Below are 26,676 nucleotides of genomic sequence, written 5' to 3'. Positions count from 1 at the left end.
GCAGTGGGCCACTGCTGGGCATGGATCCTGCTTACGATTCTCTCTCTCCCTCTCCCCTTCCCTCCGTAGCACATGCACATTCTTTTTCTCTCTTAAAAAAAAAAAAAAAGAAAAAATAAATGGGGCACCTGGGTGGCTCAGTGGGTTAAAGCCTCTGCCTTCGGCTCAGGTCATGATCCCAGGGTCCTGGGATCAAGCCCCACATCGAGCCGCACATCAAGCTCTCTGCTCAGCAGGGAACCTGCTTACTCCTATCTCTCTGCCTGCCTCTCTGCCTACTTGTGATCTCTGTCAAATAAATAAATAAAATCTTAAAAAAGAAAAAAGAAAATCATTTTGGGGGAAAAAAGAGATCATTTTTGGAAGAAATTGAAGACTTGACAACAATATATAAATACCGTATTTAAGATTTTGTGAATACTCAAAATATTTAACAGAAATGTTTTACTGAGTTTTGGAAAAAGAAACAATATTCTGTTAAAGCAGGCAGTATTTGCCTTTCACCCCAATTCTGTAATTAATCTCTTTCTTTAACCAGTATCACAGAGATACACTGATGTTTCTATTTTGTTACTTATAGAGATCTATAACTCTCATTTGTCAGAGCAGGAAACTTAAGACTCAGAAGGAACTTGCTTTGGTTCTCTTACTCTGTATCAACTACAGCTTGCATGAAGAAGCAGGTCTGGTGTTCTCTACAGAACTACAGCATCAAGATTCTGAGCGTGATTAGTTCATTGTTTGCTGGTTTACAAACTGCTCCCAAGGGGAGCTTGTCTTTTTCCCTTCATTTGGCTGTAACTGACTATCCACGTCAAGGAAGTTAATATAACACATACTGACACTGTAAAATTTTAAAGCATGGATAATCTGCAGTTATATTATTAGTAGGGAATGATTAATTGGACCCGAGCATTAGAATGTTTTGAGCTATTAACTGAGCATTTATCAGGATCTGCGGCTTAAGAAAGTTAATACTGCTTTGAGAATCTCCACTTCAGTGGTTCCTCAGGTGTATGCTCATTATTATGTTGGAGGTGTTTATGTTTTGTCATACTGCATGCTTATAAAAATCTTCCTTTCAATTATGACTTCCCAGAATGCTGAAATAACTTCACATGCTAGCACTGCAAAAAGTCATTATTATTGCGCAAACACTGCAACTTGAGGGTGTGTCCTTTCTTGGAAGCTCCGTCTTTGCTGTCTGTTCACCCCCTTATCATTTCGCCCTCAACCTCTCTCTCCTGGGGAGATTTCCGTCGTCTAACCAGGATCGGAGCATCCCACTTTAAATACGCGACATAAAATCAGACTTTTACCTGCTATCGTTATTAGAAAGCAAGAGGGAAGAAAGGTCAGCCGTTTAGCTGGCAGGCTGTCTGGCTTTTCTGCGAGCATTACATGGGAAGAGAAGCTAGTTCTTCTGTCTCTGGCTTTAGGATTCAACAGCGTAAGCTGTCAGACTAACAACACTGATTGAAGGTGGACTGGGAGGGGGAAGCACATCTGTCCAACGGCTCGCCATTGGCTTCTTATTACAGCATTCTCCCCCGAGACACACTCTGCATGCTCATTCACCTACCTCCTCCTCTTCCCTCCCCTTCCTTCCCTACCCCTTCATTACTGATTCACAGCGAGAGGCGGCAGCGGCGGCGGCGGCAGCGGCGGCAGCCGTGGCGCTGCTTGTCACGAATCAAGGATTGCAATGAGCTCATCCTTTTCTCCTTGCAGCTTCACAACTGCCCTGGCTTCCTGGCTACTGCTGCTGCTGTCTGCTCACACACACGCACGCACGCACACGCGCACACATACACACACACGCGCGCACACACACACTCTCTCTCTTTACATGCTAGACCCTTCTGAGCTGCTGGTACATTTTAACACATGTATCTGAACTCTCCTGCATCACTCTTGGCCATTTTCTTGCATCCGATTGCTTTTGCCGTTTTTTATTTAGCTCAGTATTTGATTTCATTTTCCAGTCTACTTTGGGGCTTTTGCACAGTGGATAATTTAGCCAAAATGTTCTTCCTGTGGAGACGTTAGCTGACAACTCCCACCACAGACTGGCTTGTGCGTGCTCCTGGGGAGACCTAAGCCTGGCTCCCTTCCCACTGCAGTTCTCAAAATTGGGGATCAGAGATCCAGCTTTCTCATTCTGGACACCTACTTACTGCTCATGGAAGAAGGGGTGCCCTGCCCAGCCCCAGCTGCTAAGCTCACACCTCCAGTCAGAAAGTCCCAGGACATGCACGACGAGAGGAGCAAGCTGGTGAATGAGTATGCATGTCGAGTGCTGGAACTTCTGGGGATGGGGCATCGTCTGTTTGTGCCTCGGCTTCTGGCGGTGAGACTGTTTTTCATTGAACTTCATTTGTAGGGAATCTGCCACCCTCTGTGAGAATTCCTGTATCCCTAAAAGAGGCTTGCAGTCTCCTGTTTTCTTTTCCTCTTCCCCACACTACCCAGCAGGAAGTGCTGAGTGGCCGCTGCCCTGGGGCTCTGGCCGAGCCTGGTCCACGCCACTCCTTAATTGGCTAGAGGAGGTATGGCTCTTTTCTGAGAGCCCAGGGCCACATTAGCCGCATTATCTCCGTGGCAGGGGGAAAAAATGTTTTCTGGTTGCCTAGACTCAGCAGTAAAGCAGAATAGCCGAGTGCTTGATACAGGCGTTCTGTTATTTACATCTCCAAAGGGTTAAATTTCACAACAGACATTGCTACTTATCTGGACTACTGTGGTTTGCGTTCTAACCTCACCATTTGGTTGCCAACTTCATTTTTTTTTTTACTGGTTAGGGAATTTTACCCCTTAAAAATCCTTGGGTAAGAAATTGAAAATTTTTCTCCTGGAATGCTTGAACAGTGTATCTATGAAGCAGCTTAAAGCTGTTGGGTCTGTGCTGTGAATCTGGGAAGTCTGGCTTGCTTGTTTTTTGATTTCCTGCACAAGAAGAAAATCACCCTTCCTCACTTCCTACCAAGGGTTAAAATTAAATACCCACAATCGCTGGTGCAGGGTTTCTTTTCAGTGGTTTGAGAACTGTACCTAGCAACTGTTCTATAATGTAATTGGTCTACAGTAGTCCTATACCATTATTTGGTAATTGAACAAGAATAATTAAGCTTTGTCTATTTTATACAATGGAGTTTAATACCATTCCAGACTGTTCTTTCGTTATGGTTCTGTCATATTTGAGTCTTTTCAGAAGTATAACGTTGACTGAATTTAACACTTTTCTCTCATATCTCTCTCATCAGTCTAGTTCATCTCTGTTTATATTATCTTTGCAGTTATCAATTCAGTCTTCATACATGTTTTCACATGTAAATATCATCCCCCTTGCTTAATCATAACAACATTTCAGGTAGCTGTATGCAGGAGGGATTTTTCACCCGAAAGAAAGTCTGTTTATCTTTGCGAGATGAAGTTAGAAGCAGTGACCAGCATATAATTATGGGGGAGGGGGTATTTTTGAGAAATACAGTTTCTTTGTCATTTGGGAAAGAAAGAAAAAGAGTTCAGTACATACGTGTTAATGCCCAGGTGAGGTCATCAGTGCTCACTTGAATTCTGTTTCCCTGAACCTCATTTATCTTAAAAAAGAGAAAACTGAAGGTTTATGTTCTATTAGAAAGGAGTTTTTTTGGTAGTTTTTTTGTGGTTTTGTTTGTTTGTTTTGTTTTGTTTTAGTGAAATAAAAAGCATTTTATTTAGGACCTCTGACACTATTAAGTGCTAAAATATATTTCAACAAATTCTCTACATCTCTTTGAGGAGTCTGTTTTGGTTCTCAAATATTTTCATATTCTTAAAGACTACTTAACTTTGTGACTCCAGGGCTCCCACTGCCAACTTTCCAGTAATCTGGTGCTGCCTTCCTTTGCCACTTCTGACTCTCAGTGCTTTGAAGGAAAACATAAATTGATAACTAAGACTGTCTCTCAGTCTTAAATCCACATTAGGCTTGCATTTATAATGCATTTACTTTAAAACCAATTATCGGCCATAAAATCCACAAAGAGTTGGGTTCATACACTTCAGATCTTCTGGAGGTCATGTGGCTCTGTATGTTGCAACCATATGAAGTTGGCTTGGTTGCCCAGTTAGGTATTCAAGGTCGTACATCCCTTGGGTTGTTTTGGGCTCTCACATTCAGCCTAGGTAGTGGTGCCATTTGCATTACTTACACATGGAAAGTGTATACTGAGTTGTCTGTAGGGTCATTTGGCAATCTCTGACTTTGTTATACAGCATTGTACTGAAAAGATCATTGATAGAACTAGGGTACTCTACAGTTTGGGAAATCACATGCCCTTTAATTAGTAATATGGCTGTGAATTGAGATCAGCTATCCAATGAGTTACTGCTTAAAGTTTATTTAGCATGTGTACCAGGAGGAAGTACAGTCATTCAGCTGTGTGTTATTGGACTGGCTAATGATGTGGGATCGATGGCCGATCTGCTCGGGCTGGTCCTGAGAGGGATCCTGCAACAGGCAATACTACAATCTTTCCATTACCACCCAAAAGGGTGGGCATTGAAGTTTTGGTTTTCAGATAGGTTTTAAACATGAATGCATGTAGGTTGGACACAGGTAAATACATTATTTTACTTTAAAGATCCCAGTAGTTGTGGTTTTTTTTTTTTTTCATGTCAGTTAATTTGCTTGATGGACTGATCAAATGTATGAAGATCTACCAAGACAGTGTTGTAGATTTGGACTTTGAGCCTTATTCATTGTCCCCTGATTCACAGAGGGACCATCAAACGATTAGAATACCAAGCACATTTGAATTTTTTTAAGTTTTTATTTAAATTACATTTGAAATTCTTGCTTCTTATCCTTCAGAGGTGCACTTAGTATTAGTAAACAATAATTTCCCTTTAACAAATCAAGAACAAGTACTTCATTGTAGATATTACCTTAAGGCATAAATTCTGTGTGTAGACTCACCAAACACATTTCTTTGGTGAAATTAAAATTCCAAAGCAAGAGATACAGGTATCCTAGATACCAGCAAAGTAAGGTTTCCCTCTTCTAAAGCCTGTGCTTCCAAATGATTCTCAGACTTCCAAAAATATGTCTCTACTGAATAGAAATCCTGTTAGACACTATAAAGGAAGAAAAAGCCATTTGTGGTAAAAATGGCAAAGGTGAGAAAGAGAACCATACCTAGATTTTTTTTTAAAAATCCCCTAAAATAATCAAACTTAGAATTTGCTGCTTATCGGAGGCCGTTGAAGAACGATTGATCATCCAAGAGTCGTGAGAGGTTCAGAACAGAAGCATCTGGAGCTAACACCCGAATGTTAGAGCTGTTCCTTGCCACCCACCCTGCCTCTTTAAAAAAAAAAAAAAAAAATCACTTTAAAATGTGATACTCTTGCACTGAATTTTTCAGTGGGAAAAACACACTGGAAATGGTATCAGCGATGACACATAGCCAGAGTCCATACTCTGTAAGTGTGTGGAATTTAAAGAAAAAGGAAAAACTTTTATTCTACTCCTATTCAGAATCTCCCTTTTCTCTCTCTAGATTTTATTAGCTGTTATATGGTATGGGATGTTATGACCAGATCATCCTTTATTAATATCAGTGTTGGCTGTGGTTTCAGTGTGACACTGTGGGCCCAATTGATTATTGGGATGAAAAGCCAAAAGACAAGACCAAGTCTGTCTCTCACTCTTACTTCTGTTTTAACTGCTTCAAGAATTCCTCATTGAAGAGAGACTATAACTCTTGAAACTTGAAGAGTCAAATATAAAAGTTGGCATGCATACTTCTGATGCCCTTCAAAATATAGAAATCAGTTTTTATATTAAGATAAGTCCTACATCTACTCTCCAATTTGCATTTTATAAATTGTGACTTTTACTATAGGATGTGCTTGAAGTGGAGTTTTTATGAATTCATAGAACAAATTTATGTTGGGGTCTCTCATGTGCCTGGGAATTTGCTTAATTCGTTTTACTGAGGGAAGTGGAAAGGATACCTAAATCAGCATCCTACTTTAAAAAAAAAAATCCTACTTACCTTTTCCCTCTGGATAGTTCTCTTTACCTACTTGAAAGGAAATAGAAGTAGGACCGATTGAAATGTTTTTAATTGTCCGAGTAATCTTTATATATAATTCTATTCAAATGAAGAAAGAAGTAATCCTTCCTTTGGAGGTGTAATTGATAAACATGTTCCATATCATCACTTAAAAGGATTTGACAGCAAGTTTGGGGAGCAAAAGATGAATGTTTATAGATCCACTAATTTTCAAAAGTTATCATTTATTCTTATTTAAAAGCTAATCGAGTTCTCTGTTTTGCAAGGGAAGAAAACATATCTTTGCTTATTTAAATTTCGCTAGCTCTCATCTGTGTTACTTTCTAGATAATTTTACTTAACAAATAATGTCAGGAAAGTAATTGCATTTTCATTATGATACTCTTCCCTCACGATTATTCTGAAGACAATGTAGAAAAACTCAAAGAATTTCCCAGTTGAAGAACAGCCTTTCCAGCTCCAATCAGTTCTTCTAGCCTGACAGAGTTCTGTTGTAGTGAAGACAGATAGATAATGATATCCAGAAACTGGCCTCTCCTCTTTTGGGTTCTTGCTTTGGTCCTTGAATTTTAGAGGTGCATTTTTACAAAAAAAAGGAGGAGAAGCAGGGTGCATTTTTAAAGCTTGGGTCTTAACCACAAGCTCATGGGTTAAGCTTCTCTTCATTATCAGGGTAGACATGTAGCATTCATACATACAACTGTAAACTTAATTACAACATCTCCATAGCCAGTTGATGACTAAGCTGTGTGAAGTCATGTTTTAGTTTCATAGAAAGCACTGCTACTTCTATTTTGGACTAAGACTGTTACATTAATGCTTGACAGTTGTGAAGCCTATATATTTAACAAGGTGATATGTACTGATATGATTCAAATTTTCTGAAATATGTGTGTGTGAGGATAGGAAAAATGATTTAAGCAATATAACAAATTGTTAATTATGTTTATCTCTAGTTAGTGATACCTCTTGGGCTTTTAAAAATATCTTCCATTTTAGAGGAAGGGAATATGTAATCAATAAAAAAAAAGTATGATCCCACTATATAGATACGTACGCACGTATGTGTGCAAATTGTGATTTTTACAAAGTGTTTATAAAACCAAACAACTTTGTGATAAATTCTGTGAGGCATCCAAATTTTTGGAGACCAAAAGGTATCTATTCCTCATTTGTAGAGGGAAGAACCTCTTGCGTACATCTGTCAGAAAATGGAGGGTTACCCCTATAAATTTACAGTCTGCTTATGCCATAAAAAGGTGTTTGGAGGTGATACCTAGAGATTATGGGAGTCTCTTAAATCGGAGGAAAAAGCCCTCCAGAATCAGAGTAGGACTGCAGATTGCCTTCTGGAGCAATGGCAAGCAAGGTTTTTGTTAATATACTTTTTGCTTATTGGCGTGGCTTTTGCCTCTCCTAAGGTTGTCTTCTGGCATATATATATATATATATTTTTTTTTTTTTTTTAAATTCTCAATGAAATTAGCTTTATTTCAGTCCATGACAGGAATATAAGTTCTTACAACTTGGCCTGCCTGCTTTCTGGAATTAAAAATGTCACTGAGAGCAGGGTACTGTTTTTAGCTACTAAAATACCAGTACCCCAGTGTATTTGAGCAACCCAGAGAAAACTTTCCAAACTGTCATCCCTTACATTTGTTTTGGGGTTCACAAAATGTACTTATAGGACTTGACTTATTTCCTTCTCCAATTCTTGAGGTTGAAGATGCTCCCTTTTTGAAGTAGAACAGTAGCAATTAAGCAGCCCCACAAGTTAGCCAGAGCTGGGATCAGAATGGATTTAGTTCACACTTTGCAGCCTTGTTTGAGTCTCTTTAACTGCCAGCTACTTTCTAGAAACTGAGAATAGGGGGCTGACTACCATGCAGTTTCCACATGTCTGTCTGCCCGAGTCCTTCTGCTCGGGGGTCATTAGAGCTCGTCTCTGACAGGGCTTAACGGAGTGGGCCATGGGATCTGGAGCATCATGAAAGCAAGCAGTGACTTGGAAAGGGCAGTCACAGAGCGCTCTGAATTCTGGTTTCCAGAGACTTAGCCCAGGTTCGGCCCCATTCAGGTGGTAAGCTTCTTGCTGCACTTTCCCTGAGCGGATGGCCTCCTTCAAAGTGCACCTCTCTGTCCTGGCCACCCGTGGCTGACCAGAGGTCACATGTCACAGGCTTCACGATTCCTCCTCTTTAATCCTCACCCTCCTGCTTCTGCACGAGCTCAGAGGCTGGACTTGAAATGAGGCCTTGGCCAGTATTTGGTAATCACGCTACCGCCTGCAGGCAAGGAACTGCACCAGCATTTGGGGGGGGTGTTACCAGGTAACGAGAGCTTGGTTGCACAGAAAGTAGAAGCGGTGCCCTCAGAGGCTTTGGGGTAGCCGCTCATCCCGCGTCAACACGAACTCTAGAAGAAGTGTGTCTTGAGTTTTCCCAACAGTCACCAGAGAGCTGATCATCAAAGCCAGTAACACAGCTGAGAAGGGAAGACTGGGGATGTAGTGTCCAGTGTATCGGGCAGCTGGATGCTCTCCCATAATTCAGCAGTTGGCACGTTGGTCAGAGAAGCCCCCTCTTAGGCTGAAGTTTCCTCTAACAGTCTGTCCCAACTTAGTCAAGGTGAGTTGATAGCACTCTGTCGCGCTGAACGTTCTCTCTACCACTTAACGCCGTCGTGTCTAAGATTCCACGAGGGAGGAAGTCAATCAGAGATGTACCGAGGCTTGTTTTCCCACTGCTGCTAGCCCAGCTCTACTTTCTGATTCCTGGTTTATGGATCTGAAGCGGAGGCAACCTGGAGCCCCTGTGGAAATGCCTGCTGTATGGATTAATATTTTATTTTACATGTTTCTGTTTAAAAGGGAGGGGAGATGAAAGTAGCATTCATTCATTCAGTAAATTTTAATTGAGTACCTCCTATATTCCCGTTATTGTTCTTGTCACTGTGGATGCAGCAGTGCACAAGACAGACAAGGCCCTTTTCCTTAGGAGGAAACAGATGTAAAACGGGAAAATGCGTTGGTGGAAAACTACTTGGTGGGCTGGGGGTGGGGGAGAATTTAAGTGCTCAGGAAAGGCCTCACTCGGATTTTGCATTTGAGCTAAAAATCTAAATCACAAGAAGTTGCTATCCTTATGAAGATCTAGGAGAAGACTATCTAGGCAGAGGGAACAGCGAGGGCAGTTGCCTTTAGCTAGGAATGAACTTGGTGTGTAGGAAAAACAGGAACAAGGCCAGTGTGCCTGGAGCTTGAGAACAGGAGGGAGGTGTGGGTCAAGACGAGGTTGGACGGGAAAGCAGGGGCTCCAGATCATGAAGGGTCTTGGGGGCCATGGTAACAATTTTGGATTATTCTGAGCACAGTAGGAAGCCCTGGAGGGCTTTACACAGAAGAACCCCATGACGTGAAAGGGTATCATCTGGCTATGATAAGGAGAGGGGGCTGTGGGGAACGAAAGCAGAGACCAGTTAGTGGGTTAGTGCTGTGGTTCACCTAAGCGATGGACATGTCTAATGGTTTGAGGACCAGGGTGCTGAAGACCACTCATGCCCCGTGAAGAGCAGGAATTTCTCTGACTTTCTTTAAGGTTAATCAGCTCTACATTTGAATCTAAATAAAGTAATATTTAGAACGAGCGCATAGTTCTATGATTTCTAGCCATCCTGGTTAGTTTTGTTTTGTTTTTCACTTTCTTACTGAAGTGTTGTTTTTTTTTTTTTAAAGATTTTTATATTTATTTATTTGATGGAGATCACAAGTAGGCAGAGAGGCAGGCAGAGAGAGAGAGGAAGGGAACCAGACTCCCTGCCAAGCAGAGAGCCTGATGCAGGGCTCAATCCCAGGACCCTGGGATCATGTCCTGAGCCGAAGGCAGAGGCTTTAACCCACTGAGCCACCCAGACACCCCTGTTACTGAAGTTTTTGACAATTAATTTCTGACTCTTAAAACATCTCATTTCTCTTCGGCTTACTTCTGTGTACCCAGTCTGCTTAATCTTTAACTTATATCAGAGTGTTTGCCAAAGATTGCTTATGGTTGTTTATTAAAATACTTACGACCTTTCTTTTTCTTTTCTTTTCTTTTCTTTTTTTTTTTTTTAATAGACTCCACACCCCATGTGGGGCCTAAACTCACAACACCAAAAAATCAAAAGTCTGAGCCAGCCAGGCACACCTTGTCTTATTACAAAATCTTTACTGCAGAAAATACAGCAAAATAAAAGGGAAAAAAACCCCATGGTTCCACTATCCAGAGAAACCTTCTGTTTCCTTTCCATCTTTTCTCTATGCATGCATCTATTTATTTTTAAGTAGTTATTTCTTGAAGAAGTAAATTTTGCAAACAGTTTTTCGTAAGAAGTTTGCTAGTTAAGGGATTTGCTTCATTTACTTTTTCATAGCATTATTTAAGGTGGGGGATCAATTTCTTATTTTCTTGAGCTGTTGTCATTAGTTGGAAGGCCCTTGGGGGTACCATTAATGGTACCATTAGGTATTCATTATATATAATTTTAATATGCTTTGATTACATTGTCTATGTCCTCAGCTAAGTTGCTAATAATATACTTAAAATACTCACCCAGCAAGCTAAAGTCATATATTAGACCCAGAGTTAAAATGTTTCGCTTTTCTGGCTTTTTTTTTTTCTTTTTTTTTTTTTCTTTCCCTCAGAGCTGTAACATGGTTAGCTTTGCTGGGATCCACCATTTCTAATCTTCAGGTTATGTAAATTAAATATGTTAGCCTAGTAATTAATTCTTATATCCTGCCCAGGATTTATGGTGACTTATTTTGGCTTATAGTAAAGAGGTTAGAAATCTGTTCCTAAAAACTTGTGGAACTAAGCTAGATCTTAGCTACAAATAAGCAGTCGGGAAACTAGAAATTCTTTTTTCAGTGTATTTGTCCTGAAGGCAGGCTAAAATGTAATGACGATTCTTGGGATTATTTTGCAGACCTCAAAGGAAGATCTTCTGCAGGCTGATTTTGAAGGTGCTTTAAAGTTTTTCCGAGTTCAGCTTCCGAAGAGATACAGGGCGGAGGAAAATGCCAGAAGATTGATGGAGCAGGCTTGCCACATTAAGGTAAGGTGCACGGATTTATACATCATAAAGACAGAACCTGAATGCAGAAAGAACATGGCCAATTACATAAAACCCTTTCTCTACACGTTGCTGGATGTTGACTATGTTTAAGGTGATACTGAGGTTGAAAAGCCTCTCCCACACATTTCTGTAAGGCTGGTATGTGTCTAGTACCTTCCAGTAGTACTTGGTGTGAGAGTTCAGATTGAAGCAATTGGAAGACAAACATTTTTCTTATAGGTAGGGCTCTAGATTGGACTGCTGTCATAGTGGTTTCCATAGCCGCAGACTTAGTATTTAGCTTTTGGCCATCTGTTTTAGGATTATTTATGACAAAGCAAGAAAAGCCTGCTTAGGCAGTGCTTTCTTTCCTCTAAGGGACTTGGAAAGCTTTCATCTGCCCATTCTCACCCCACATCTGCGAAATGGTCATGGATATATTGTTCCTTATCCTATGCCTCCTAGATTAGTTTTATAAAACTAAACAAGTTTTATAAAAAAATTTGATATGGAGGGCACCTGGGTGGCTCAGTGGGTTAAGCCGCTGCCTTTGGCTCAGGTCATGATCTCGGGGTCCTGGGATCGAGTCCCGCATCGGGCTCTGCTCAGCAGGGAGCCTGCTTCCTCCTCTCTCTCTCTCTGCCTGCCTCTCTGCCTACTTGTGATCTCTCTCTGTCAAATAAATAAATAAAAAATCTTAAAAAAAAATTTGATATGGAAATTTCTATCCAGAAAATTATGATATCAAGATGAGAGAGCATATTTTTAAAGATTTGGAACCAATTTATTGATGTTAATTCTTGTACCTCTGGAATATACCAGGGAATCTTCTCACCTAACTATGACATAAATATAAATTTCCCTTCTGAACATAGAGACAAAGATCCCATGTCTTACTGAGCTCATGTTCTTGCAGAAGGGAACAGACAATAAATGACTAACATAATAAGGGGCGCCTGGGTGGCTCAGTGGGTTAAAGCCTCTGCCTTCGGCTCGGATCATGATCCCAGGGTCCTGGGATCAAGCCCCACATCGGGCTCTCTGCTCCGCGGGGAGCCTGCTTCCTCCCCTCTCTCTCTCTCTGCCTGCCTCTCTGCCTACTTGTGATTTCTCTCTGTCAAATAAATAAAAAAAAATCTTTTAAAATAAAAAAAAATTAAAAAAAATGACTAACATAATAAATAATATGTTTAATATGCTAGAAGGTGATAAGTGGCTAGGAAAAAAGGAAAAGTAGGGCAAAATAAGCAAGACCGGATTAGTTAGGAGAAGGAAAGTTAGAGTTGTTACTAGGTAGTCAGAGTAGGTAGATCTCATTAAGAAGGTGAAGGAGATGGGTTAGTTGTACAGATGTCTAGGGGAAGAGGGTTCCAGCAGAGGCAACAGCTAATTCAAAGGCCCTGAGGCCGGCTCATGCCTGGTGGGTTTGAAGAACTGCAAGAAGGCCAATGTAAATGAAGTAAGTGAAGTAAATGGAAGTAAAGTAAATGAAAATGAGCAATAGACGAGGAAGTTAGAGAGCTCACAAGGAGCCAGAAAATGTAGGTCTTTGTAAGGATTCAGGCTTTACGTTGAGTGAAGTGGGTCGCTCTTGCAGGGTTTTGAGTGGTAGAGTAATTCAATCTGTCTGAGGTTTTAGGGGCTCACAGTGCTGTGTTGAGAACAGACTGCTAGGAAGTTAGGAGTGGAAGTAGGGAGAACACACAGGGGTTTTTGCAGTAATCCTGTTGAGATATAATGATAGAGTTTACCAGAGTGATGGAGTGGAGACAGAGGTGATTGGAACCTGAGTATATTTTGAAAGAGAACCAAAAAGATTTTCTGATATATTACACATGAGTATGAGAGGAAATGAGGAGTCAAGATGACTCCATGGATTTTGGATTAGGCGATTAGAAGATTGAGTTGCCATTAGGTTATTAAGCTCATTAGTTACAGTGTACTTAGACATGTACTTCATTTAAGCACCGTACCTGCTCTAACACTTTTTTGGTGTAACACCGTTGTTTTTGATTTAACCTAAAGTAAATTCTGAATATCAAAAAGTATAATTCAGTGCTGAACGTAAATAACTGGACAGAAAAAAATATATTGTCTTTCAAGTGAATTGTTTATTCAAAAAATCATTTTCCAAAGATACTAAGCAAAACAGACCTCTGAATCTTCATCCTAAAATGCAAACTTGTAAAGCCTTCCAGACTGATTATTTTATTCGGCTGGGCCAAATCACTAAGCATGAGTTACATTTGTCTGTAGACTTTGAAAATACATTTCAGTGGTCATGGTGGCTTTGATTGAATTTTGTGGGTGGTGTGTTTGAAAGGTAGGCTCTGGCCTTTGATTGTTCCAGAGCTATCCAAATACTGTAACTAGAACAGTGCTATAGGAATCTGTTAAAATAAAACATTCATTTCTAAGAATGAGATGAGAGAGTTAGGAGGTATAGGTGAGATGGAAAGTTAAATGTCTTTAAGGGAAATTTGGTAGCATCAGACAATCAATGAGAATGGAAAACCCAGGCAAATGATCTAGAATTGTGAGATGTATAGGGAAGGATTTTTTCCAGTATAATTTATGAAGCTCCTCAGAGGAAGGAGGCACCTTAACAATGGTCAAACCAGAATCACGGGATCTGAAAGACACAGAAACCTAAAATGTTAGAGTTCAAAATATGATCTGGGTCCACTTTCTGGAATGAACATGTGCCACCAGAATGATTTATGTGAACGTGAGCAGATAGACATGAATTTTTATTTTAAGTAATAATGAATTATTTGATTTTGTTTTTTGTTTTTAGGTCTTATTTTGGGTTTTGTTTTTTGTTTTTGCATTATCTAAGGAGAGTAATGGTTTCTTAGATACATAAAACAGTACTCACAGGACACCACATTTATTAAGGTATAATTGACATAACATTAGTTTCAGTTGCAAACTTGCAAAGTGATCACTGCAGTAAGCCCAGTTAACTCCTGTCACCATCCATAGTAAGAACTTTCAAGCTCTGCACTCCTAGTGGCAGTACAGTATTATTAACTAGTCACCATGCTGTATAGTGTATCCTCATGACTTATTTATTTTATAATGAATAATGTCATCATTTGATAATGAAATTTGTACCTTTCGACTCCCTTCACCCATTTCACCCAGCCCTTACCCCCTGCCTCGGGCAATCAATCGAGTCACTGTATCCCTGAACTTGGGTATTTTTGTTTTGTTTTGTTTTGTTTTAAACTCTAAATGTAAGTGAGATCATGTGGTATTTATCTTTTTCTGTCTGACTTAATTCACTTAGCATAATGCCCTCAAGTCCATCCATATTGTGTCTAATGGCAAGATTTCATTCTTTTTTGTGGCTGAATAATATTCCGTTGTGCATGTGTACCACATTTTCTTTAGCCATTCATCCATCAGTGGTCTTTTAGGTTGTTTCCATTACTGGCCATTGTAAATAATGCTGTAATGAATATAGGGGTTCATACTGCCTTTTCAAGTTAGTGTTTTTGTTTTATTCAGATAAATACCAGAAGTGAAATTGCTATACTATATGGTAGTTCTATTTTTAGTTTTTTGAAGAACCTTCATTTTCCATAATGGCTACACCAATTTACATTTCCACCAACAATTGCACATGGCTTTCCTTCTCCCTACATCCTGGCCAATCCTTATTTCTTATTCTCTTGATAATAACTGCTCTAGCAGATTTGAGGCAACATCTCATGGTGCTTGTGATTTGCGTTTCCGTGATGACTAGTAGTGTTGGGCACCTTTTCACATACCTGTTGGTTATCTGTATGTCTGCTTTGGAAAGATGTCTGTTCAGGTCCTCTGCCCATTTTTTAATCAGATTGTTTGGGTTTTTTGCTATTGAGTTATATGAGTTCTTTATATATTTTGGATATTAGCTCTATCAGACATATGGTTTGCAAATATTTTCTACCCTTCAATAGGTTGCCTTTTCATTTTGTTGATGGCTTTCCTTTGTTGTGCAGAAGCGTTTGTTTGTTTGTTTTTTAAACTCATGGGGCTTGAACTAATAATCCTGAGATCAAAATTTGATCTGAAATCAAGAGTCAGACACTTAACTGACTGAGCCACCTAGGCATCCCTGTGCAAAAGTTTTTTAGTATGATGTAGTCCCACTTGGTTTATTTTTGCTTTTGTTATCTTTATTTTAGATGTCAAATCCAAAAAAAAAAAATTGCCAAGATAATCACCTATGTTTTCTTCTAGGAGTTTTATGGCTTAAGATCTTATGTCCAGGGCGCCTGGGTGGCTCAGTGGGTTAAGCCGCTGCCTTCGGCTCAGGTCATGATCTCAGGGTCCTGGGATCGAGTCCCGCATCGGGCTCTCTGCTCAGCAGGGAGCCTGCTTCCTCCTCTCTCTCTCTGCCTGCCTCTCTGCCTGCTTGTAATCTCTCTCTGTCAAATAAATAAATAAATAAATCTTTAAAAAAAAAAAAAAAAAGATCTTATGTCCAAGTTTTTTATGAGTTAATTTTATGTTTGGTATAAGATAGTGGTCCAGTTTCCTTCTTTTGCATATGACTGTCCAGTTTTTCCATCACCATTTATTGAGGAAATTACATTTCCCCAAAGTATGTCCTGACTCCTTTGTTGTAAGTTAATTGACCACATATGCATGGGTTTATTTCTGGCTTCTCTGTTCTGTCCCGTTGATCTATGTGTCTGTTTTTTATATGCTGCTACCATACTGTTTTGATTACTTTGGCTTTGTAATATAGTTGAAGTCAGAAAGTGTGATGCCTTCAGCTTTGTTCTTTTTTCTCAAGATTGCTTTGGTTATTTGGGATCTTTTTTGGTTCTATACAAATTTTAAAATTATTTGCTCCATTTCTATGAAAGATGCCATTGGAATTTTGATAGGGATTGTGTCGAATCTATAGATTGCTTTGGGTGTGTGGACCTTTTAACAATATTTATTCTAACCTGTAAACACAGAATATCTATTTGTGTCTTTAGTGTCTTTCCTTAATGTCTTATAGTTTTCAGTGTACAGATCTTTCCTTGGTTAAATTTATTCCAAGATATTTTTTGATGCAGTTATAATATGGATTGTTTTCTTAATTCCTCTTCCTGGTAGTTTCTTACTCATGTATTAAAATAAAACAGAATTTTGTCTATTGATTTGTATCACAGGATATCATTTTAATTTATAAAGTGATTGTGAGGCAGATGTGAGATGAAACTCAGAGACGGAAGTAGTACAATATCCAGGGATCATGCTGGAACTGAAGCACAGATTTCCAACCTGAAGGTTTAAAATTGTTTTTCAACTGAGACCTACATTTTAAAATAGCTTTTACGTCAAAACCCTGACCATACACAAACACACACACACACACACACACACATCCCTAAAGAAATACCCTTCAACAATATGTGATATACTCTGATGTTTCCTCTTCTACTACTGTATTGTATTCTGTGTCATTTAAACTTCTTGAAGAAAAATCTTTAAACCAAAGACAGTCATAACCACTAAATCAATTTCACAGCAGCTTGGCGTTTTGAAAAAACACCAAGGTCTGTCCCACCGTTCACACCACCTCCCTCTTCCCCTTTCGGATGTGCTGCAACTTGTGAGAGGTTGTGGAGCTTGAGGTGTGGCAATGAATAATGGAAGTGTGGGTGTGCTAAGGATGTGAGTTGTCATGCCGTCCTTGTAGCAGAATATGCTGGCAACTGCAGGTTTTGGGGAATGATGGATTTACAGACCAAGGCTGTGTGTCAGGCAAAGCATTCACAGACAGAGGTGACTGCAGGTATGGAACAGGCAGGAAAGTTGCCCTCACAATTTCTTATCTACAGCCTTGACATTAAAGACAGAATATCAGAAGTAAAAAATTTTGATTTTAATTATTTTCAAAGTTAGTATTTGTGTATGATTATATCTTTTTTGAATGGACCTGTTCTCATTGAGTTATCCAACAAGATGAATCACTTCCCTCTAACTTGTAAGAACTAGGTGATGAGTGATTTCAGTGAACTGATTGGTTTTAAAATAGACGTTTAACAGTTGCAGATGGAAAATAACTTATTACTTCCATACATGGTTTATTTCCGTGTGTCTACCAATAAGATATATTAATAAACCACAGTGGATTAGATAAATAACTTTATTCTTCTAAAACCTGTATAATATTAAATATCAAAAATGTCCTTGTGTTTATTTTTTCAGATTTAACTAACATGATTTAAAAATTTTCTATCTTCCTACACCTGTGGCTTCAGCTAGGTTAAAATCAGAAACTGTGTTGACCCATCAGACTTGATTTGAAAAGTCATTTCCTTACTTAATATATGAATATCCTGTACTTCCTCTGGTTTTGTTGAATATCATTATTCAGGTGTTACTTGTAGTTAAAAATTCTGCTACTGTGGACCTTCTTAAACTTGAATCTTGGCTTCATGAACTCGAAATCAGTAGAAATTCAAATTTCTTGACACAAGCATATGAGCATTTTGTTTGTTTTGGTAAGATGATCTATAGCTTTCATTAGATTCTTAAAAGGAATTCAGAAACTAAAAAAAGCAAAAACAAACAAACAAACAAACAAACCACAAAAAAAACCCAGCCTCTATACTTTGTTAGATAAGGGTTATCTGTATAAGCACTTGACTATCTATAGATAGCCCATTCATAAATTCTTACACTTTGTAAAAATATCAATTTATGGGGCGCCTGGGTGGCTCAGTTGGTTTAACTTGTTTAACAGTCTTAAACTTGCTGAGTAAATTGATATTTTTTCAAAAGATTTTATTTATTTATTTGAGAGAGAGACAGTGAGAGAGAGCATGAGAGGTGAGAAGGTCAGAGGGAGAAGCAGACTCCCCATGGAGCTGGGAGCCTGATGCGGGACTCGATCCCCGGACTCTGGGACCGTGACCTGAGCCAAAGGCAGTTGCCCAACCAACTGAGCCACCCAGGCACCCCATAAATTGATATTTTTACAAAGTGTAAGAATTTATGAATGGGCTATCTATAGATAGTCAAGTGCTTATACAGATAACCTTTATAATTATTCTTGATCTGCCTATTTTTCTATATAATTCAACACCACTTATATTGTATTCGGTTGAATGGATGAAATTACCATTCTTCTTGGTCAAAAATTTGAGATATTAGACATCATATATGATTTAATTCAGTATTTCATGCCTCTCCATATAATTCAATGCTATGTAAGATGATGAAATATTATTAAAAATTTGAGTGTTTTAATTATAATAGAATTCATTTAGCTGACATTGCTCTGATAAGAACAAAGGGATAAACTAGAAGAATAAAACACCTATAGTAGAGAGAATCAATTATCATATGGTTTCACTTATTTGTGGAGCATAACAAATATCATGGAGGACAAGGGGTGTTAGAGAGGAGAAGGGAGTTGGGGGAAATTGGAAGGGGAGGTGAACCACGAGAGACTATGGATTCTGAAAAACAATCTGAGGGGTTTGAAGTGGCGGGGGGGTGGGAGGTTGGGGTACCAGGTGGTGGGTATCATAGAGGGCACGGATTGCATGGAGCGCTGGGTGTGGTGAAAAAATAATGAATACTGTTTTTCTGAAAATAAATAAATTGAAAAAAAAAAAACAAACACCTATAGTAGAAGTCAGAGGACTGTATATACCTATGGACATGCAAACTCTGTGAGAGAATTACTCTCCAAAGACTGAAAAACAAGTTTTGTCTGTCCCTCTCTTTCTTCCTTCCTTTCCTTCATTCCTTCCTTCTTCCCCTTCCCTTCCCTTCCCTTCCTTTCCTTTTCCTTCCTTCCTTCCTCCCTCCCTCCTGCCCTGTCTTCTACCCTCCCCCCATCCAGCTTTCTTTCTTTCTTTCTTTCCTTCTTTCTCTTTCCTTCCTTCCTGTTCATTTTTATTTGGAATAATGTTGCAAATGCCACATTTGTGGTGCATCTCATTAGTAGCAAAGTTCATCACATCATTTAAAATGGTCTGTTGGTAGATCTTCATAAAAGAATATTTAAAAATAGAAATCAGCCCATTTCATTTGATTTTGTTAGTGAAATAATTTGAGCAAAATTAAAACTTCAGAATTTGATGTCAAACTTAAACAATGTAGTTAGGAAAGGAAGTTCATTTCTGAAGGACCTATTGTGTGCAGGAACTATGCAAGAGAACTTCTGAGAGGAAACAAGAGTTAAGATAAGACCTGATGGGTTAGCCAGTTAAGGAGTATCTGAGACCAGGGGAAGGAATATGCCCAGAGGTAAGAAAACCCTAACAGTAGTTGATGACTAGAGAATAGGAAATGAAGGGAGTAAACAGAAGACAAAGTAAGCAGGAGCCAGACTGCTGGTGCAGAGCCTGTAAGCCAATCCCAAGAGCAGTGGGAAGCATTGAGGGGTTTTAAGTTAAGAGGCAGAAATAATCAGCTGCTCGTTTTAGAAAGGACTTTTTGGCTGCTGTGTGGAGAATGGGTTGAAAGGGGTAAGATTAGGTATTGGTGACAAACCAATTCAGGGATGTTTATGTAATCCAGGTGAGAAGTGACCAGAGTATCTGTTATGGGCTGGAGATATAATGACAGATTTGAGAGATATTCAAGAGATAGAATCACAGATCTTAGTGATTAAATGTGAGCATTAGGGCAGGGAAAGAGTGCCAGTCATGACATTCAGAATTTTTACTTCGGAAACTTGATAGTAATCCCACTGCAAAGGGAATAAACAGGTTGGAATATAAGTGAACTGTTGGACATGTTCAGCTTGCAGTGTATATCCACAGTCTCATATCTAAAAATATAGAAATTCCAAGTAGTGGGTGGAAAGTAGGCTGGATTTCACCACTATTGAAACCATGAGAGTGGGTGGATTCTCATAGGGAAGCAGAAAGGAATGTTGAGGATAGGGACATTAATATGTGAAAAAAAGAAGTAGAAGCCAGTGAGACTGAGAAAGCAGGAAGAAACCCAGAAGAGAAGTGAAGTGTGATCACTAAGGGTAAAGGTATTTATTTTCAAGAAGGAAGTTGAATAAATGTCAGTAATGCTTAGAGGTCATATAAGGTGATAAGGAGTGAAAAGCAGACATTGTGCAATAGTTAATGATAAAGATGTCCTTAATGGCCTTAGCGAGAGTAGTTTCAATGGAGAAATAAATGGGAGAGAAGGAAATGGAGAAAGGAAGATAAAACAACTCTTGTAAGAAGGTTAGAATGGGAAGGAGATGGGGGTGGAAGAGATGGCCAGCAAGCCAGAGAATAAGTACAAGAGAGATAAGAAGACATAAGATTGAGATGGATTTTTTGGAGGATGGGGAAGATGAGTTCTTTAAATGCTACAAAACTTCAATGAATCAATTTCTTCATTGAGCACCTGCTATATATGCCTGGCACTATGCTAGAACCAGGGAATGCAGGGTAGATAGACTCCCTGAAATCAGGGGATTTCCATATTATTGTTTGGAAAATGTTAGTTATATAATCACCTTAACAATAAATGTATAGTGGCGCCTGGGTGGCTCAGTGGGTTAAGCCGCTGCCTTCGGCTCAGGTCATGATCTCAGAGTCCTGGGATCGAGCCCCGCGTCAGGCCCTCTGCTCAGCGGGGAGCCTGCTTCCTCCTCTCTGCCTGCCTCTCTGCCTGCTTGTGATCTCCATCTGTCAAATAAATAAAATCTTAAAAAAAAAAAAAAAAGAAGGTTAGAATGGGAAGGAGATGGGGTGGGAGAGATGGCCAGCAAGCCAGAGAATAAGTACAAGAGAGATAAGAAGACATAAGATTGAGATGGATTTTTTGGAGGATGGGAAAGATGAGTTCTTTAAATGCTACAAAACTTCAATGAATCAATTTCTTCATTGAGCACCTGCTATATATGCCTGGCACTATGCTAGAACCAGGGAATGCAGGGTAGATGGGCTCCCTGAAATCAGGGGATTTCCATATTATTGTTTGGAAAATGTTAGTTATATAATCACCTTAACAATAAATGTATGGTGGCGCCTGGGTGGCTCAGTTGGTTAAGCGACTGCCTTCCGGTCAGGTCGTGATCCTGGAGTCCTGGGATCAAGTCCCGCATCAGGCTCCCAGCTCCATGGGGAGTCTGCTTCTCTCTCTGACCTCCTCTCTCATGCTCTCTCACTCTGTCTCTCTCTCTCTCTCAAATAAATAAAATCTTTAAAATAATAATAATAATAATAAATGTATAACTACAAAGTGAGACAAAAGCTCAGAAGGGACATAATGAGAATATATGATGGGAAGGAGCAAAAGAACCTGACTCGGATTCAGTCAACAATTTAGGGAAAGCTTTCTTGAACTGAGATTATAAGGCATTCCAGACTGAAGGAACAGCTTGTACAAACACTGTGAAGTAGGAAAGAGTAAGTTATGTTGAAGAAACTGGGAGAAGGCCAATGGGACTATAGCTTAGAGACTCATGAGGGTTGATAACGTAGAGACCAGACCAGTCCATCTTCAGATAAGAAGAAAAGGCCCACCGAAAGAGAAAAGTTGAAGATTTGGTAAAGGAAGGGAAATAAATCAAGAGGCAGTCCTCCAAGGAGGAGGGTAAGGGATTAGATTCCAAAGAATAAACCTATCTTCCATTATTAGAAGGGAATGAGCAAGGAATCATCAGGGATGAAGGGAATATGCAGTTTGGTGAGGAGGAAATTAAAAATATTTCATTTGAAGGTTTCTGTTATTTTAAGCAGAATCTAGAGTGAATGGAAAAGCTTTTAGAACGGATGTTGCAGAGATTGAAAGAACTAAGTGAGAACACACAAAACAGTTGTTGAACCATTGTTGGAGATCATAAATTCATAGTGGCAAAAACTCTGTAGCGTTTTCTGAGTCTCTCTAGAAACACTCAGCAGCCCGAATGTATTTGTTTTCAAGAAGGAAGAAGTTGAATAAATGCCAGTAATGCTTAGAGGCATTATGTATACATTAATGTATACATGAAGAAAATAGACGGTTACTTTGATGTCAAGTTGAGGTTTGCCAGAATGAGGCAAAGGAAGGACAGTGGCGACAGAGCAATGGTGCACTAATAAACCAGATCTTGGGGGATACAGAGAAATGAGGAAAAGGGGAATCCCTGATCTGTCACTTGTGCCAATTTACATGGTATACATAATCCTATGATGGCCAATTTCAGGGTGCCAGTGCCTTAAGGACAGGCTCACACATGAGTACTTGTGTGGCTCAGTTGATTAAGCATCTGATTCTTGATTTTGACTCAGGTCAGGATCTCAGGGTCATGAGATCAAGCCCATTGTCTGCATGGAGTCTGCCTGAGATTCTCTCTCTCCCTTTCCCTCTGCCCCCCACCACAATAAATAAAATCTTAAAAAAAAGAAAGAAAGAAAGAACTGGCTCATACAATGTCTCAATGTTAATAGTTGCTTCTCAGGAACTGGTAGTCAATGACCCTAGCACACACAGGTTCAGAGAGGTGAGGCTAGAAACCAGAGTGTGGTTGACATGATGGAAAATGGAGTCTAACAAGTAGAAGAGGAAGTAAAAACCAATGGGGACGGGGAGTCTGCAAGAAAAGGGGCGGGGGAGAGCTACAAAGAATTGTTGAACTCCATGACTAAGGAGAATGGTGGAGGAGAACATTAAATGAGTTGGTGGTGATTACCCAAGAAGAAAAACAACTTTCCTCCCAAAACTCTTACATATTTGAAAGACAGTTGAGTGACACTGGAAGACAATACTGACTTGTTCTCGAAATTTTCAGTTGTAGCTCAGGTTCGTTTGTGGCAGCAGAATCATGCCAGTTGCTCTTTGGCCATCTATGGCCAGCTCCTCTGACTTCCTCTCTCTGTCCTAGCAGCAGTGCTATCATCTCTCCCATCTTCCTGTGATTGGAGACATTGGGAAATGCTTTGAGGCAGAATCAACAGAGATGGCAGAGGCTACAGGAGCAAGGGCGATGAGGAGGGCCCTGGCATCCTCCTCACACACCAAAATTGTCTTCCTGCCCCATGTGGGAGAGGAAACCACCAATGACACGGGCATAGCCATGCTAACTACTTGCCTCAGAAAATTCTGAGCTCTGCTCTAGCTCAGTTAACTCTTCCCTGAGGTAGACAATTACCTACACTCCCAGAGTGGATTGTTATAATTTGGCTTGCCTCCCACAAATCACATTTGTAATGGGATATGGTAAATTTGTTTATCTAGAAACGTAACATTTTTTCCCTTTTAAGACCTCCATATTTGTAACTGTGGATTTGAATTTAACTGTTTGAAAAATAACTTTCATTCTAGAACAAAACTGTCAAGAACATTTCTATTAAAAGTAACTTACCTTTAATTTCTTCATGCTGTTTGCTATTTGTTTCTGACTGTTGTTACTATATGTAAACAAGAATATAATCTCCCAAATAAAGGCTTTCTTTGAATTAGCAATGAGGCCACAGAGAAGCTTCTGTCAACTCCATAGATCTAAAATGTGTGCCCTTATGTACACCATGGATAGGGCTCATTTTTTTTTTTTTTAAGATTTTATTTATTTATTTTTCAGAGAGAGAGAGGGAGAGAGAGCGAGCACAGGCAGACAGAATGGCAGGCAGAGGCAGAGGGAGAAGCAGGCTCCCTGCCGAGCAAGGAGCCCGATGTGGGACTTGAACCCAGGACACTGGGATCATGACCCAAGCCGAAGGCAGCTGCTTAACCAACTGAGCTACCCAGGCGTCCCGATAGGGTTCATTTTTAATGGACTCACATCTAGTGTTCTTTTCCTCTAAAGACCTCTATGTTGACAACCACAGTTGGGAATATTTGGTTGAAAGGGTCATAATCCTCTGCTGGGAGAATGTTACATTACAGGATATAGATATGATAAATAACTGATAATGAGATAGTTTCAAAACAATTACCTCTTTTCTCCTTTGAGACTTCTTTTTTTTTTTTTTTTTTGAGATTTTATTTATTTATTTGTTTAGAGAGAACGCAGGCAAGAGTACGTGTGGGCATATGCGGGGGAGAGACAGGAGCAGAGGGAGAGAGAATCTCCAGCAAACTCTTCATGGAGCAGGAGCCTAGCCGATGGCTTGAACTCAAGACCCCGAGGTCATGACCTGAGCTGAAATCACGAGTCAGATCCCTAACCGACTGAGCCCCCCACCCCCGGTGCCCATCCCTTGTTTTTTCTATTAACATTCAGAATCCTCAGTGTGCCTCAGATTTAGGGCATTGTTTTGTTTTTCCCCCTAATTAATACAATTTGATCTTGCTTCTCACAGTCATGTACTGTGGGAATGAAGAGGGAACATATAAATGTTGGATGTGCTCTGAAACGGTTGATGACAGGTGGAGAAAATGGGCCAGAGCTCCAGACGCCCAGGCATGAGGCGCCCTCCACATTTAGAAAATTGAGCTTTTCTGGCTTTTCCTAATCAGCTAGAGTGCATGTGTCCCCTTTGTTTACTTCCGCCATTTTATTCTACCATTATCCCTACTTCTGCTCGTCATTTTCTTTCAGTTTATTAAGGAGAAAGCCATATAGATATTTTTAAATTAACTTGATGGGTGAACCTGGGTATTGTATCGTGAGCTAATCTATATTAATCATTAGGTTGTCCTACACCAAAGAAAATTAAGATAAATGGATATAAAAATTGATTTATAGATATGAATCTTTTTAGTAAGGGAAACAATAAATCATAGAAATAAAGCATCATACCCTTACATGTATTCCAAACTTGGTACAGTGTCCTCATGCAGAGCTTTGCACATAGAATTAAAAACAAAAAAGAATCCTTCAAAACTGCTATTCCAACTAGTAGTTTCTCTTCCTTCAGACTTTAAGTATCTTTTTCTTCTCTGCAATGAATTCATCTCAGCAGTCTTCCGAAGACTTAGTAAGACTAACGGTTATTCTCTTAAATGGGAGTTTTCGTATCTCATATACCTTTCTGCAGTGTTTTGCCCATTACTTTCTAAATGTTACAATATATGTTTACCTGTGTTAGAGAATAAAGTTAGAATTAGAACCCATACTCACTTTTTGGCAACATTGGTAATAAATAATCTTCCCGCAAAGACTTACACTGAGATCCACCATTCTTTGTTTGTTTGTTTGTTTGTTTGTTTACAACTATTTTTTTACAAGCTATGTGTTTGTTTTTGAGACAACCAGCATGAGAGAAGGAGCACGCACACAGGGGGCCGAGAGGAAGGGGCAGAGAGAGAGAATCATAAGCAGGCTCCACTCCCTGTGCGGAGCTTGACATGTGGGTCTCGATCTCATGACCCTGAAATCATGACCTGAACTGAAATCAACAGCTGGACGCTTAACCAACTGAGCCACCCACGTGCCTCCTTTTTTTTTTTTTTTTTTTAAACTATTTGAATCCATATTAAGATTATATTTAAAGTGTGCTTCACGGTTTGTGTTTGGGGATCTGATGTAGACAGAAAATATATATGGTGTTCTTCTGTTCCCTTGCTGCTGCTCACTAGAAATAATTGGGTTTTTGTAGGTAGCAATAAAAATAAATTTAAACGTTGACGGTGTTGAAAATAGGTTGGGTTAAGATAGCTGGGCCAGTGGATCCTGGGGGCTTTGTCTTCCACACCCTCCAACCACAGTACCCCAGACACCATGCCTCTGCCTCTGTAAGACGGATGAGTCACTGACCTCTACTTCTGAAACTAATAATATATGGTAAGTAATTGAATTTAAATTTAAAAAAAAAGAGAGAGAAAAAAAGATGCCACTGCCTCTGCTCTGGGGGGTGTAAGATAAAATTCCTTAGTTATTATGTGCTTGTTCTACCCACCCACGGGCCCAGTTAGCTTTTAGCCAGCAAATAACTGAGTCAAATTAATGCTCTGGAGAACTTAACTTCTTTTACTATGATGCCTTTTTCTCCCTTCTCCCCAGCAAAAAAATTAAAAAAAAAAAATCTTTTAAGGTGGTGGAAGTAGCACATAAATGAGAATAGCAACCCAAAAAAGATAGTGAAACATTTTAAGTGTTATTCACATGTCTCCAACTGTTGTCACGCTTTCTGAAGCTCCACTTAAAGGCAAACAAACTGCTGAGAGGAAAATTATATTCCTTGCTATAGCTGGTAGTGGTGATTAAAGGGGAAATACTTTCTCATTGTCATTTCCTCTGTCTGGGACTTTTTATTGCTATCACCTGGGAAAGAGAGCGCTTTCTTTCATCTGGATGTCTCCCCTGCTCCCTGCCTGCCCCTTTTCCCACCCCCATGGCTGCTTGTGGCTCGCATGGTCTCTTTCTGACACCCATCATTTATCATTTCACTACCTCTCCTGTCGCTGCTCCTGGTATTGTTACCAGCAGGCGAGGGAATCTTGGAGTACGGACCACATGAAGAGGTGGTAGAGCTCAGAGTTAAGTGGTTTAGGTTGGAGACTTCAGTCCGCAGTTTAGCACAGGTTCCACGCACTTACCAGTGCGTTCCTTGCCATGTTCCTTCCATTCCTTCTCTTTTCCATGCACTGCGCTGTCCTCCGTTCTCCCTTACCCTCCGGGTCGCCATACTTCCCACTGGCT

The 26,676-nt window shown here is 39.8% G+C and overlaps 1 protein-coding gene across 3 annotated transcripts in view; it reads left to right on the top strand.

The window, feature by feature from the left end:
* Nucleotides 1-26,676, top strand: part of RABGAP1L (RAB GTPase activating protein 1 like) — a 770,846-nt gene that overhangs the window by 602,178 nt on the left and 141,992 nt on the right. For 2 of the 3 annotated variants that reach the window (XM_044267366.1, XM_044267367.1), the window contains exon 19: nt 11,028-11,156. In XM_044267366.1, the coding sequence (XP_044123301.1) occupies nt 11,028-11,156 (129 nt within the window). Of the gene's footprint in view, nt 1-1,705; nt 2,351-11,027; nt 11,157-26,676 lie in introns of those variants that run through there. The other variant, XM_044267370.1, reaches the window with a different exon arrangement.

This window comes from Neovison vison, chromosome 10, assembly GCF_020171115.1.
Source record: "Neovison vison isolate M4711 chromosome 10, ASM_NN_V1, whole genome shotgun sequence".
In the NCBI taxonomy this organism is placed as follows: Eukaryota; Metazoa; Chordata; class Mammalia; order Carnivora; family Mustelidae; genus Neogale; species Neogale vison.
Note: the sequence above shows the minus strand (reverse complement) of the source record. Positions and strands in the feature narration are given on the sequence as shown.